The 14297-nt window shown below is 40.7% G+C and overlaps 1 protein-coding gene across 2 annotated transcripts in view; it reads right to left on the minus strand.

Annotated features, from left to right (window-relative positions):
* LOC125321408 (ephrin type-B receptor 5) overlaps positions 1–14297 on the minus strand; it is a 66861-nt gene that overhangs the window by 37835 nt on the left and 14729 nt on the right. For both annotated transcript variants that reach the window (XM_048294205.1, XM_048294204.1), the window contains exon 2: positions 10197–10415. In XM_048294205.1, coding sequence (XP_048150162.1) covers positions 10197–10290 — 94 coding nt within the window. In that variant the 5' untranslated portion in view covers positions 10291–10415. The remainder of the gene's footprint in view (positions 1–10196; positions 10416–14297) is intronic.

Here is a 14297-nt window from a genome sequence, read left to right on the forward strand (position 1 = left end):
TTATGTCCATACTAATAAATTAAGAAGGGCCAAGACAAGGGCAGAGACACTGGGCACATAATCAGGCTAACTCATGATTATCAAGTTGCTTGGCAATATTCTGACCAGACTTTCCCAGGCAAAGTGTAAACATACTGACAGCATGGAGCAGAGTTATCATAATGAGCAGTACACATGAGACCACTCTCTTTTAGGAAAGGAAAAGGTGGGACACAAGATGAGCTACATGAATCCATGCCAGTCTCCTTAGAACTATGGTTGCCCATTTTATTTGCAGATGTAAGTGTGGACATGAGGCCAAGACATGTTTGTTTCCAGTTCTGGAACCAAATTTCTTTGGGAGTTTAGGATTATGACCCATCTGATCCTGTAATGGATTCACTTAGTTCTGAAGCTGGGTATTACATTGCAAGCCTGTGTAGGAATCCCAGTATTAAACAATCTGTTGCATCACAGGGCTCAGGAGCAGGGTACAGGCAGAACTTCACAGGCCTAGCTTATTCCCACTAGTCTGCATTTCCACTGTTATTGAATCTACCACTGGAGACAGATACTAGCCTTGACTGCTCTCGGACATGTTGTTCTCTGCTTGGGTACAAATAAACACAGAAGAGACTGTGACAGTGCAAACTATAAACATAGTATTCTCCAAAAGAGAATGTCAGGGTCTGAGACCATCGTGGTATGCAAGCATGTGCTCCTCACTCTGTATATTTAGGACACAGAATAAGAAAATTACTCAGTTGAACAGGTATTTACATGTGTTGATATATACTGTATAAATCAGCTGGCTTTTCTTAAATTCTAGGAAGCTTTATTTGCTTATTTTGATTTTCATATTTCTATCTTATTGCTTTAAAAAAAAACCCCAAAAACCAGATTAAAAAAAACAACCCAAAACCCAACAGCAACAGCCAGCTTACTTACAAATAGGATTCATTACTCCAATTTCCCTTGCAAAGTTTTAATATTATGACTGGCCCATGTTTTATGCACGTGAAAGGTCCTCAATGGGTTTTATTCCCAGTTTGTGGACTGCGGATGTCACTATCCCTACCAATACACCTGGGGATTCACTCCACATTAATCACTGGAAAGGAAAGACTAGGCTCATCCTAAAGCAGACATGATCAAGTGAGCAAGTTTATACAGACCTCAGCCTTCACCCATGTCCCTGAACTACATTCCCTATATTCCTACAGGATACTTTATACCTTTTAGGCCTCTCTGAGGAGCTGATGCAGCTCCTTGATTCAAAAGCAGTGCAAAATACCTGGGCTGGCTTGCCAAAACTAGAAAGAACTACTGGTTACAGCTAAAGTAACCCCACCAAAATTATGTAACAGACCTCAGGAAATGCTGAGCTGCTCAGTTCTCAAGCACAGCTCAGCTCAGACAGCCCCTCTGAGCAGCAGAACATCTGCAAAAGACCTATGCCTCCCTGAGGCACTGTCTTCCCTTGGCTGTCCTGGCAGCAGAGGAATTTGGCATTCCCCCATGCTCATTACCCTTCTCACTTGCAGTCTGGCACAGAGATTGCACTGTGTCATGTCATTATTTTGCCACTGGGTTCCTAGACATGGCCTTGATATGCTGAAATAATATACAAGGCCATTTTTCTACACAGAAAGAACTTCTTTTCTAATCAGATCTGAGTCTCCCGTTTACCAAAGTATAATGCATCTACCCCACGGAAACTAAAAGAACGTACAAGAGAGAAAAGTTAATCAGGGCAGGGAAAGCCATCTAGAAACTGAGAAAGGAATGGAGAAGAAAGAAAATAGAGAAGACTTGCTCAGCAGCCTGTGCTCTGCCATGTCAAACATTCTCCAGACAGCTTCTCACCAGTGAGCAAGGTAATACTTACCAAACACATGAGTATTTCACAAGCAAACAGAAATAGGCAGCCTGAAGCAGACAGCACTGTCCCTTTTACAGTGCATATTTTAAGTCAGAAACCATTAGAAAAATAAGAAAAGTACACAAGAATTTTGTGTTCATAAATCTCATTTCACAACCTACAGCCTAAAGTCCCTCACTATTTTTCTTCTTTCTCCCTCACCTACTGGCTGTATGGCTTGAATCACATCCTCAGTCACACCAGCTGCATGCACACTCATAAATCTAACAAGCTGTTAAACTGCTCTCTAGCTCTGAGGACAGCAGGCACAGTATGGTTCATGTTCCCATGGCTAAAAACTCCAACCCCACCGAAGTGCACGGCTGCATCCAAACCACCTCTCAGGAATGGTCCTTGGTCCATCCTAACCTCTGACCTACGTGTAGGCACTGTTTGTGTTGAGATTAGTTGGCATGGACCAAACAAATCCATGGCTGTGCTCATAATTTAACAGTATGAATGACTACATGTGTACATGTACAAGCCTTTGCTCTGACACTTTAGTAGCACTGATGACTGCTGTAGCATTCCACATCCTCACTCTGCTGGGCCAGACCAGTAATCTGCTGCTCTTGAGTGCAGAGAGAAATGATCTGTTCAGCTGAATTTACCACCCTGGAAGAAAAATGGCTTACACCCTTTCATCATTGCTCAAAATCAAAATCAGGTTAAACCCAGGCTCAGTCCAGCCCATGATGCTGCTAGAGGCAACACTGATTGAGGTATCTCTGGGTATCATTGGAGCAGTATTCCACTCTGCATTAAAAATGAGGAATAGGCAAGATATCTGAGCAATCTAGAGGCTTTCAAACATGTGAAATGATGACAATTCTACAGCTCTTCTTCGACTCCCGGTTCAATCTCAGTTTTGAAGAATGATATTCCAATTTCATATTACAAGTGTTATTTTAGTTAAACTAAGATAAAAATAACCGATGAGAGATTCTCCTGTATTTCTCTTCCCTAAACTAAAAAGAAAAAACATCACTTTTTATAGAAGAGTCAAATGGGTTCATTATATTCTTCGCAAAATCTAAACTCTCATTTCAGTATCCTCAGTTCTTGCAGGCCAGAAAGGGTGAAATAAAAATCCCAAGTACTTAAGCTAGTACTATTCTATATTTACATCACAAAACAATCTCTTGGGCTACATTATGCTGTTATGTCAACATCCAGAAAAACTAGGCAGAGGCTGGAAGCTGCTATTACAGATCAGGCTGTTCAGAATAGGCACATTAATGATCCTCAGATTTTGGTCTGCCTGTATTTTCAAGCAAGACTATTAAGCGCTTATGTTACAGACAAAATGATACCCTGATGCAAGAGGATGACAATTCACCCAAGGATGATTTACCCTTAGACAACCTTCACAGGGGCAGAGATGGCCTAACAGCTTTCTGGACTGAAGAACATTCGCCCTCAGTGTCTTAACAGGGCAGTGGCGCAAGAGGGAATTATACAGCCAAAGCCTTGCAAACTACAGCCACGGACAAGAGAGCTGATCCTGAGAGGAGAGCAAAAGAATTCCTTTACCTGTGTGGTGAGAATCTAGTACTAAAACTGTAGAATCACAGAATGAAACAAGCTGGAAGGGAGGTACAGAGGTCATCTTGATCAACACCCCACTCAAGGCCAGGCTAAATTACAGTAGGTTGCTCCAAACCTTGTCCAGTTGAATTCTGAATACATCCAAATGTACACTGGTAGAAGGCAAAGGGCACTACGGTAAAAGGTAACATTCAGAGAGTTTGCTTTGCTATGCAGCTGAATGCCCCAAGCAGCACAACTCACTCAGTTAAAAGAGTTCTTGAAAAGAACTGAAATGTTACTGAGCTTGTTCTGCCTTCTGTGATTAAGCCTTGAACAAGTAGGAAGAGTGTGAATGCTCTCTAAGAAGGCTGGGAAGAGAAAGCATTCCCTGGGCTTGTGCAAAAACAGTGTTAGGGGTTGTCAAATCCAGTAACCTCACACAAGCCAGGCTGCTGCAGCTCCATGGCCCCAGGCAGAACCAATAGCAGAGTTAAGTGGATATTCCCAACAGGCACACACACAAACACATGCAGGCACTGCACATCTGTGAATGGCCAGCCCCAAAGATCAACACCAACAGAAGCACTCACCAGTCAGGCAAACAGAAACAGCACCACCAACAGCCTCATCCTGCTCCCCTTTCTGGTGGGTCAGGATTAAGGTCTGGTAGTGGGAAATACATATGCATTTATATACAATACAGATCCCTGCAATAACTGTCCTTAAAGGTTTAGCCTCCTGACCTCTTGATCTGTGGTCTCTCCATCTGCTGGCACCTGAAGCTCACAGCCCCACTCCCGGTATGAGGAGTCAGCCAGCCTCACTCACTGATACATCCCTTCACACACACACAAAGGCACGCTATGGATCCTCTACTAAGAGGCTTTAAGGATGCAGCCTACCCAGTCGCTAGCCCTGGATGCTTGTTCTTCTGGGTTGCTATTCTTTGGATCTCTCCAACAAGTGGTCTTCAACACTCAGCCTACCCAGGAGTTGGCCCTGGGATCATCTTGTCTCTGGGTGCACTGAGATACACAACATACAGACAGGACTCTCAAAGAACCCCCAGAATTTATGGTGACCAGAAGAGTCGACCTGGATCTCCTGATAGTTGATCTTCCCTCACTAGATAAACCCCTCCATTTGTCTCACTCACAGAGACACACACATACAAACTAGTGTCTCATTCCTCCTCCAGACTCTGGTCTTTCCCTGGCTTCCCAACCCACTAACTCTACCGTCAGGCTAGTCTAGCTTGATGTAGAGATCACAGGCTCACCAACACAAGCTCACTCACTCCAGCTCCTCGCCTCACAGATGCACAGATCCTATGACCACCTTGAGTTCCTAGCACTTGGTTTTCATCCATTTCATGATCTCCAGCTGATGGTAGCGCTGACTCATGGGCCACTATGACCTGTGGTTCAACTCCAGTTGCTGGTATAAAAATGTGCATGCACAAACACAAACAAAACAAAGCCCCCTCAGCCAGGTAACTGGTGAAAAATGGAATTTAATAAGAAGATAGGATAGACTGTGGTGATCAGATGCCTGACAGCCATACTGACCAGCATCTGGTGTACGTGACTGGCCCCTTATCTCTCTACTTTCTCACACTTAATCCTCCCTTTCCACACCTACAGTTACTCCCCTAAACAACCCGCAGTAAATTTTGCAGATTATCTTCTCTACTTCCCATAATAAATCCTATGCCCCTGATGGCAATAATCTCCTTCAATCTGCAAGGCGTTCCAGAGAGCACTTCCACTGATTTAACTTAATGGGTTTCATTCCCACCCCATGGACTGATCACACTCCTGTGGTAGCTCCGGGAGAAGCTGGGTCAGGGCATTCATTTCTCTGTTAGGTTATTCAGGTTCCCCTGCCTTTCACTGTTCCTCTGTACTCCTTTGAGCATGGGGAGAGGACCCTTTTATCAGGAGCCTTTCATCACTCAGATAAACAAATGTATTTATGCATGGGGTCTATCATCTGGAGACAAAATACAGTGAAACCTTTGGGAAGGTCTAAATACACTAGAATTTCTTCCAAAACTAAACAGCTATTGTAGTGAAGGCAACAATATATCAATAGCTAATGACATATGCAACTGTAATAAGTATTCTATTTTTCAAAAATGAGTTGATGAAACAAGTAAAAAACCAAACAAAAATAGCCAAAAAATCCAACTTGTTTGTAACTATCCAACACAAAGACTTAAAAAAAAAAAATACTTCAAGTTTAGCTATGAAAAAAAAGACTTAACATGAAAAAACAAGCTACAGAGTTATAGAGTAATGTAAGAGTATATACACAAAACCAACCTCTATGAGACAACTGAGTTCAAATTTTTCTTGTATAAATCTGTATTGTCAATCCTGCAATGAATGATCTGTATTACTTCTGCAATGCTACTTCTCAAATGCAATTAATTTTTAAAAAGCTATTTGGATTCAATGGGCTATGTGTTTAGTAAGTTCCATGAAGTATAATGTAATTTAACTGCTTGCTATGTCAGAGCAAAATGCTGACACTATCAGAACATCAAAGTTGTCATCTGCAAGGAGGAATTCTCACACTCCAACCAGGAGTTATGCACCATCTGTGAAAGAGAAAAATGACAGCCAAATGGTGTAGAATATGGAAATACACAGCTTTTTGCAAGGTAACACAGTTTTTAAGCTTTATGAATGATTGTGTATTTTTCTCTTTCCCAGCCCCTTTCTTTTGTTAAAGCTCTAAGGAAACTGCCAGGATTAGCATGTTGCACTACTACTGATGTCAGAAAATGCAGACATCAAGAAATTAAAACAAAAAAAGTTTCAACTTTGCATATGAAATCAAGTTAAATTACTATCTACAACTTTCCTAGTGATACAATATAATATCTACTCTTCCACAGCTTAAGAAGTTCACCCACCATTGTAAACACCCACCAGAGTCTAGAACCTGGATCCAACTGCCACTGCCATCAAACTGGCTACTTTTGATGGCAACACAGCATGACTTTCAATGCTTTTCTATGTTTTCCTGCTTCCTTTTTTTCCACAGACATTAAAAAGCAAGTTTATGTCTTCCAAAGTTTTACTAAAGCATGTACTAAAAGTCCTGGATACCCTACATTACAAGAATGCTGCTCCTTTTCTTTGAAGCTTTAATTAGCTTTGAATATAAACAGTGTTAGCTGCAGCACAAATACTCTGTCCTGTCCTACTGGCCTCCAAGCAGCAGTTTGGGAACAGATTCAACACACGGCATGGTACAAACCTGGGAGCAGGGATGTCCTAGCACAGGAAGTACACAGGAATCTACTATGGAAGAAAATAAACCAAACAGAGCTGCTGAGATTGACCAAAAGGATAAACCACTGTCTATTCTCCCTTTACAAACAAGATGTGCATCCAGCCCACTCTCATTCACCTTCTGCATGTCTACAACAGGGTATTCCTCTGCCCTGGGCTTTCCAAGCATGTGGTGAAGATTTTGGCATGCAGGAGAGCATCAGGAAAGAACTGTGAAGAAAATGTTTGCTAGGATTTTAATAACTTGTGTGAATCACAAACAATCAAACGAAAAAGTTAATTTCACTTTTTTTTTCCCTGCAGTAAAATAACACTAATTTAAATCTTTCTTTGTATATACTAAACTGCATATAATAAGCCAAAAAACAGTGGTATTTTTCACTCTGAAGATTCCCTCTGAGGAAAGTATATTTTCCTCCACTTCAAAGGCAAGCCAATTTGAGCAATCAATACATTATTCTCAACAGCCCAAGACAGCAACCAGTTAGTAGAAAAAATAGGGGGAAAATGAATTAAGAATGTCTGACCTCACTACCTTTCTCTTCCATATTCCCTTTTGCCAAGGAGACACTCTTAATGCAAAGAGGTTTTACCAAAGCAGAAGAATTATTCTCTCTATATCTTGAATTTCTGGAAGATACTTAGAAAGATTGTCCAGCTATTCTGCAGGCTTGAGAGCTTGTTGTAAAATAAATGCAGTCACTTACATACAGAACACATCATTCCCTTGGAACATATTTAATGAGTTCTGCAAAATGAACTCTGCTTGTGTTTACAGCTGTAGACATTTATAACTCCATCAAAGCAAAACCAATATTCCACATAAAATTGATCTCAGTGCCCTGGAAAGAGCTATTTCATTAACAAGTTATCACTCGCTCTCACCTGTCTTGACTGCAGCCCATCAAGCATTCTTAAATCCTATGCTTCACTAACTTTTACAATCAGAAAGGTTAAATTAAAATGTTAACTTAAATATTCAGTGATAAACTGTAATTACATACATATATAGATTTTCAAAGAAATAAAATTAGTGTACTTCTTTATGCGGCTTTGAGAAAAAGGAAAAATCCATTCCTTTACCCAGCATGTATCTCAAAAATAATGCTCTCAAAATTAAATCCTCAAAAAATCTTGCAGAGCCATAAACACTGAGAAATGTAGTATTAAGGAAAACTTCTGTGCAATTGTGTTTTCTTTTATAAAGATAAAATAACAAGTATATAAATGTCCTCTGTTTGCAAAGCAGTCTTCCCTCAGGTTTCCATTCTGGCTTTTTTTTATTGTAAAAACCATGTCTGGAAAACTTTGCAGAGACATGCTCATTCCTAGTGAAATCAGTGTGTCCAAATACTAGAGCTGCACTGAATAAATTCAGCCTAATGTTTCCTTTTCATGCATTAAAACCAAAACCAACAAAAACGTTTTCTATTGCTTACAAGAATTTCTTTACTTCTGAGTCATGAAGGAGTTTAAAGTCCCATCAGGTCCTGTAAAAGCATGCTGCCTTCTTTATATCTGAGAGGCATTCTGCCTAAGTATTTGCTCTCTTCATAATGCATATAAAGATGGTTTGAATATTTTGACTACTTCTCTTCCCCTCTCTACAGCTTCTCCTTCTTTTCTTAATGATTAACAGTAAGGCTTCGAAAATTTCGAACAAAGTTTCAACAACATTTAGTTTGAGACAAAACGTGATTTACATTCAGACTTCAACTCAAATGCCCGAGAAACTCTAGGAAGAAAAACCACCTTGATTGATTTTCCCACTCAGTCAATTCTCTTTAGTTAGAGGTAAAATCTATTTTAAACACCATCTAAAACTTCTGCGAAACTTTACAAAAACTAAAGACCACACTGGATATTCCCTGTATTTTTCAACTTAAATCTGAAACCTGAATTTCAAGTTTCTGCTATATATAATAATGAGTCAACAAACAAGCCATGGGCCTTTTTTCTTCCTTATGGACAACTCTGCACTAAAGCAAAGCTTTCTACATAGTTATCATCAGACTTTCCTCCCTTACCATATAATTTTTCTTTGACTTTTGACCACAACAAAAATACTTACCTCTGAGATGCAAATCAGCTTTGGAGTGCAAACTTAGGACCATGCAGTACAGTCACAAGGAAGATGCTGACTCCCCTGACTCCGAATTGAGAGGTGCAGTTTGGCTCATGGACACCTTTACTGTTTCATCTCCATAGGCAGAATTTTACTGTCCTGTTTTAATCCAGGCAGTCCAACTACGTGATCTGTGAAGCTGTATCACACAGTACTTTCTAAACTCTTTTATCTCTACAAACTTTCAGGAGTGAGCACTGAACTAAAAAAATGTTCACTCGTACAGGCATCACTCAGTTACTTCGTATTTGCAGAGAGAATGGACATTTCTCCCCCCCTTTTCTATCTCAGTTTCTCTACCAGTTACACAAGGAATTACACAGTAATTTGTAATACAATTTTTAAATCAGTAATTCACAGAATTTCAGAGATTTAAGAATTTCTATTATAATCTTACATCAATTATTTAGTCCTTGAACTTCCCACACACACTGCATTCCCCTCCTATTAAGAGAAGGGATGCTTTAACAAGCTTTCCTCTTTTTATTAGATCTCACACTATTCTCCTTTCCTCTAGGTCTTTCCTTGAGATCGTTCCCTTTGATTCCGTCTCTCCCTCCTCTCCTTTTTCAGAGGCTTTCAGAAATGCAAGAGATGAACATTCATCACAAAGCAGTACAGTTCATTGAGCACATGTAGCTGCAAGGATATTCTTGGAACAAACAAGGGGACTGTTTACAGTACCTCTGCCCTTCTCTCACTCTCTTCCATAGTTCTCATCTTATCTCCTGCTCTCATCGCCCTCCCTTCTATCATCTCCTTCTTTCTCCTACCATTTTCTTGGCACCTCTTTTCCCCTGCCTACCTTTCCCCTACCCTGCCTTCACTGCTCTCTCCCTCCTCTCCCTGCTGGCTGAATGTGAACTGCCTCTTCTTGTTAACGCAAAGCATTCTCTCCATATCTATTATTTGAGGCAAGTTTTTCAGATGTGAGACAAAGACTCTTGATTTCAGCCCACTGGGTGCTGTCTTCTAGAACAGTATAAATGTCCAGAGATTTTTTCACAAAGCAAGCATGGTGCAAGAACAGGAACACGAGAATCAAATACACACAAAGTATAAACAAGGAGCTTATTCCTGGAGAAAAAAATCTATTCTTTGAGGCAGTCACTTCTGAGATAGTTAGCAATAATGTTCATTAATGGTCCTTTATAAGAGGGTTTGCCTCTCCCACCAGAAACAACACTAATAACTTGTTAAATCCCAAGAGATAGTGATCAACCATCAAACAGAAAGACACGCTCATCTGAACTAGGATACAAGCATACTGGAGAGCACACTTTTTTTTTTAACCTCTACAGAAAACTTTGTCAAGTTGTTGCAAAGCATCTGTTCTTACCTTCTAATGAGGTGACTAGATGAAAGAAGAAGACCATCCAGAGCAAACCCATTCCCGACACTCTTCTTGCACTGATGCCAGCATTAGAATCCATGAAGATTCTCTGTAAATACCACCATCTTCAACAAGCACACACCACTCCCTTGAAATGGCCAGAGATTTCTTGGAGTGTTTTAATTTCTTCCCAAATTAAAGGACAGAGGCCTTCACAGAGAAATACTGTTTAAGAAAAAACAGAAGGTAGAAACAGAAATCAGGTCACACTAACACAAAACTGACAGTTTTTATACACCCATTCCATCATTTACTACTTCCAAGACATGGGTGAAAAGGAGTAGCACAGACCCAGTATATACCACATACCCACCCCTCAAGACTCCAGTCAGTCACAGGTGTTTTGTGCTCTGCCAGTACACACAGATTTTGAGACTTTCATGGCATCAGTGACAGTGTGGCTCCCAAATCAACGTTAATCTCTACCACAGTATAGGCTGTACTATTACTGAAGACCTGATCCTTTCTGCATCTTTGGAAACATTTCTTGGAAGGTGTCCATTCCATTTCCCCTGTATGCTTTTCAAATTCTGTCTCTTGTAACTTACACTTTGCCTTTTCAGGACTCTGCAGGGCAGTAGCCATGACAGGAGAGTTTTTGCCAACACAAATCTGCACAGCTGACACACTTGTAACTGCATTTCAGATGCAGCCATTTGTCCCTTTAAGCACAGGACTGTACAACACTACTAAGTTGGACAGTATTTTTCCCGTTGATATGTCGTACGTGAGGAAGCAAACATTGTGATATTTAAGGTCAAATAGGAAGCCTGCATTACAGCCAGAAAAAGCACACAAGTCCAAGCTTATTATCTTTAGTGGGAAAAAATCCAAACAAAACTCTACCACCACCATTAAGAACCTGACATAAAGGCTTATCTTACAGTAAGGGAGCAGCATGTAGTCTAATCCAGCATTGCATTAGATGAATACAGCATAACAATTTTGCTAAGCAAGGTAATTCTAGCTCCATCTGTCCAATTCTCAGCTCACCAGAGTAATATCACAGTAAAATGTAGGTTGCATGCAAAAAGCCAGTATGTTTTGTTTCTTCAGGTGCTCTTTGAGCAGAGCATTGAAAACACTCCAATGTCTTCAGTGAGACAGTGAAGCGTAGCTAAGGAGAAAGAAAAATGTCTCAGGCAATATACAGAAATGGCTCAATAACTTGGCTGAAAGAGGGGAGGGAAGAGTTGTAATTAAAAGGGGCAGCCTCTGTGCAATTATCTGAAAACCTTGCAATAGGGAATTTGAGCAACTTGGGCATAGCAGAGAAAAAAGCAGCCTGGGGAGTATGTGAAAAGGCAGTGCAGTGCAATTAGATTTGCTTTACTGGAGAGGGAGAGAAATACTGGACAGGATGGAACAGTTCTCTCTTCTGCTGCCACCAGTGAGAACCTAGAGCACCCAAATGAACCAAAGGCACTCTGGGCATCACAAAAATGTAAGGAAACTAAAGGGATCCCAGCAAGAGGAAAAAACTTCTATTCATTACTTCCGAGGAAAGAGAAAAATAAAGTCCACTAAGTACAACTGAGGAAAAATGAAGATTAAATGTGAGGATGGATATAACACAGGTACTGCTTATTAGTTTATGAAGCCTGTATACAACACAACACATCACAGAATAAAAACACCACTGGATGCAACTGCACAAGGGAGAAAATTTCAGGGTAATGATCAGAAAGTCGTTCTTTACAGAAAGAAAGATCCAAGCACACAGCAGTGTTCTCCTGGAACAGGACTGAAGATTGCTGCCTGAGCCACCAAAACTAAGACTGGGTACACCAAAATCAAGCCTGCAAGATACCTCTACATGGAGACATAAATACTCACCACTTGGACTGCCAGTCAATCTATACAATATCTAAAAGTTTTTTATTAGGCCAGTAAAATCCTAAGAGATGGGGACTTTTAAACACTCATAATGAAGACAAATAAATGCAGAAACAGAGGTCAAACAAACTGAAGAATACCTTCATTTCAGTCAATGGGACTTTATTTATCTGCAGAAGGCTTGAAAACAGCTCACAATTCAGATTTTCTCATGTCACATAACTTATGAGTGACAGAGCAGAAAACAGAACCCAAATATGCTTTGGCTCCTGGATCTCAGGCCAAAGCATTGAAATTACCACTAAGCAGTTACAACTAAGAAACCCCTCATGCACAAAACCAGACACAAAACAATTTCTGGCTCCAAGGAAACCAGTTGCTCTTCTGCTGCCCTCCTGACCCGCACATCTCTCTTGCAACATCTGTTTGCCTTATCCTGGTTGATCCTATATCCCACCTAAGTTACACTGCCCTTCAAGAGGAATCATACAGCCTTTGTCTGGATTAGACTGGCAATTATCTTCCCTGAAATAAACTGTGGCCAAATAAAAAAGCTGGTTGTGATTTAGTAGTTAAAAAAGGTAAATTTTTTGAAAATTTTTTTTTTAGAATTCTTATTCTGCCTCTTCCACACCTCAGTGAAAAATGCTTACTCCACAATGAAGGATAGAGAGAACATTATGGAAGCATTTAAGGGAGAGTAGGAGGGAAGCACTAGCCTCTGTGAATTAAAGAGTACCAAGCCCCTAAATTGCTAACCACTGCCCTGCCCTTCCCCCTAGCAGTTGATGTGTACAGAATCTGACTACACCCAAAGACGCTCATCTTTCATTCTTCAGTTCCACTACAACTTCTACCCTACACCAAACTACGTAAACAGAAACCTCAAATGATCCCAACTTCTAAACCACCCTCTTCTCTTGTCCACGCAAGCACCTTTCCATGGCCTTCTCAGCTAGTTACTTCTTCCAAAACTGCTTTCAGCAAGATTACTTCTCTTTGATACGGAATCCACTACTCCCCATTCTCCTCCAAATCCGACTGCAAAGTAATACATCTTCTGTGCACAGGATCTATAAACTTCCATTAATACCCCTTCTCATGCTCTCTCCTCCAAATACATGAACTTGCTACTCATGTACCAGATGTCACTCCTCTTATGCTAACCCTTCCATGAAGAATTTAATCCATTTTAAGGCATGTATTTCCTTAGCTAGAGGAATGATCCCCATCTCCTTGGAAGTCCTGAAAATCGTAAAGCATCTGAAAAGCATGACAGTTCCTGAGGATCCAAATGTCTTTTAATGATTCAGCCCTATAAAACTGTGAAGATCTCAAGCAGTCAGAAAAGACCAGTCACATATTACTTTTACCATAATACCAAGCTCCAAGAGATGGGAAGTGGAATTTCCTGGGTTATCTCCTTACATTATTCACCAAAGCTATTATGACTGTTTACTTTGGCACCCTCACTGGGGTACCCAGATTACCGAAATCTACGTTCGAGATCCCAGTTAGAGAGATAAATAGAATCATCACCAGTATTTTCAAGAATTCTGGTTTCTTAGCTGAACAGTGAGGGAGAAGAGTTCTTTGGAAAGCTTGTCAAGGTGAGTTTTGAACACCACCAAAGATGGAGATTCCTGAGCTTTTTTGAGCTTCTGTAGCAGTGTTGAAATGGGTAATTTTAAATTTTTTTTTACTGGGGATTTTTTTCTTCCTTCTATATATGTCTGTTGTCTATCTCAGCAGAAGAGAGTCAGCTCTTGCCAATCACCTCAAACCTTCTTCTACCCAAGACTGAAAACACAAACCCTTTCAGCTGGAAAGCCTTGAATGTGAAACAGCATGCCTGGCTTGACTGGCACTGTTTAAGTCCTGTTTAAGTCCTGTTTATTCTCACCAGACAGGACCAGCGCTGTAATTTCTCACTTCTTCTGAACTCAGTCTTGAAGTGGGAACACTTCAGTACACATCCAGGCAAATGATGCTCAGTGCTACAGAAGAGACAGTGATAGTGCTCCCACATGTGCTAAAACAACTGACAGTACTACAGCTCTGTGCTTGCGAGACTTCTGTCACAGAGAGGGCTGCTGCCTGCCCATGCTGTACCTAAGCTGTGGCAAAGTATTTCATGCAGCCAGTACCTCTGCAGAAGCCGCTTTATGCAAATAAAGGATTCCCTCGAAGTTCAAGCACTGTTGGTGATGA

This window comes from Corvus hawaiiensis, chromosome 2 (assembly GCF_020740725.1).
Source record: "Corvus hawaiiensis isolate bCorHaw1 chromosome 2, bCorHaw1.pri.cur, whole genome shotgun sequence".
NCBI classification, from domain to species: Eukaryota; Metazoa; Chordata; class Aves; order Passeriformes; family Corvidae; genus Corvus; species Corvus hawaiiensis.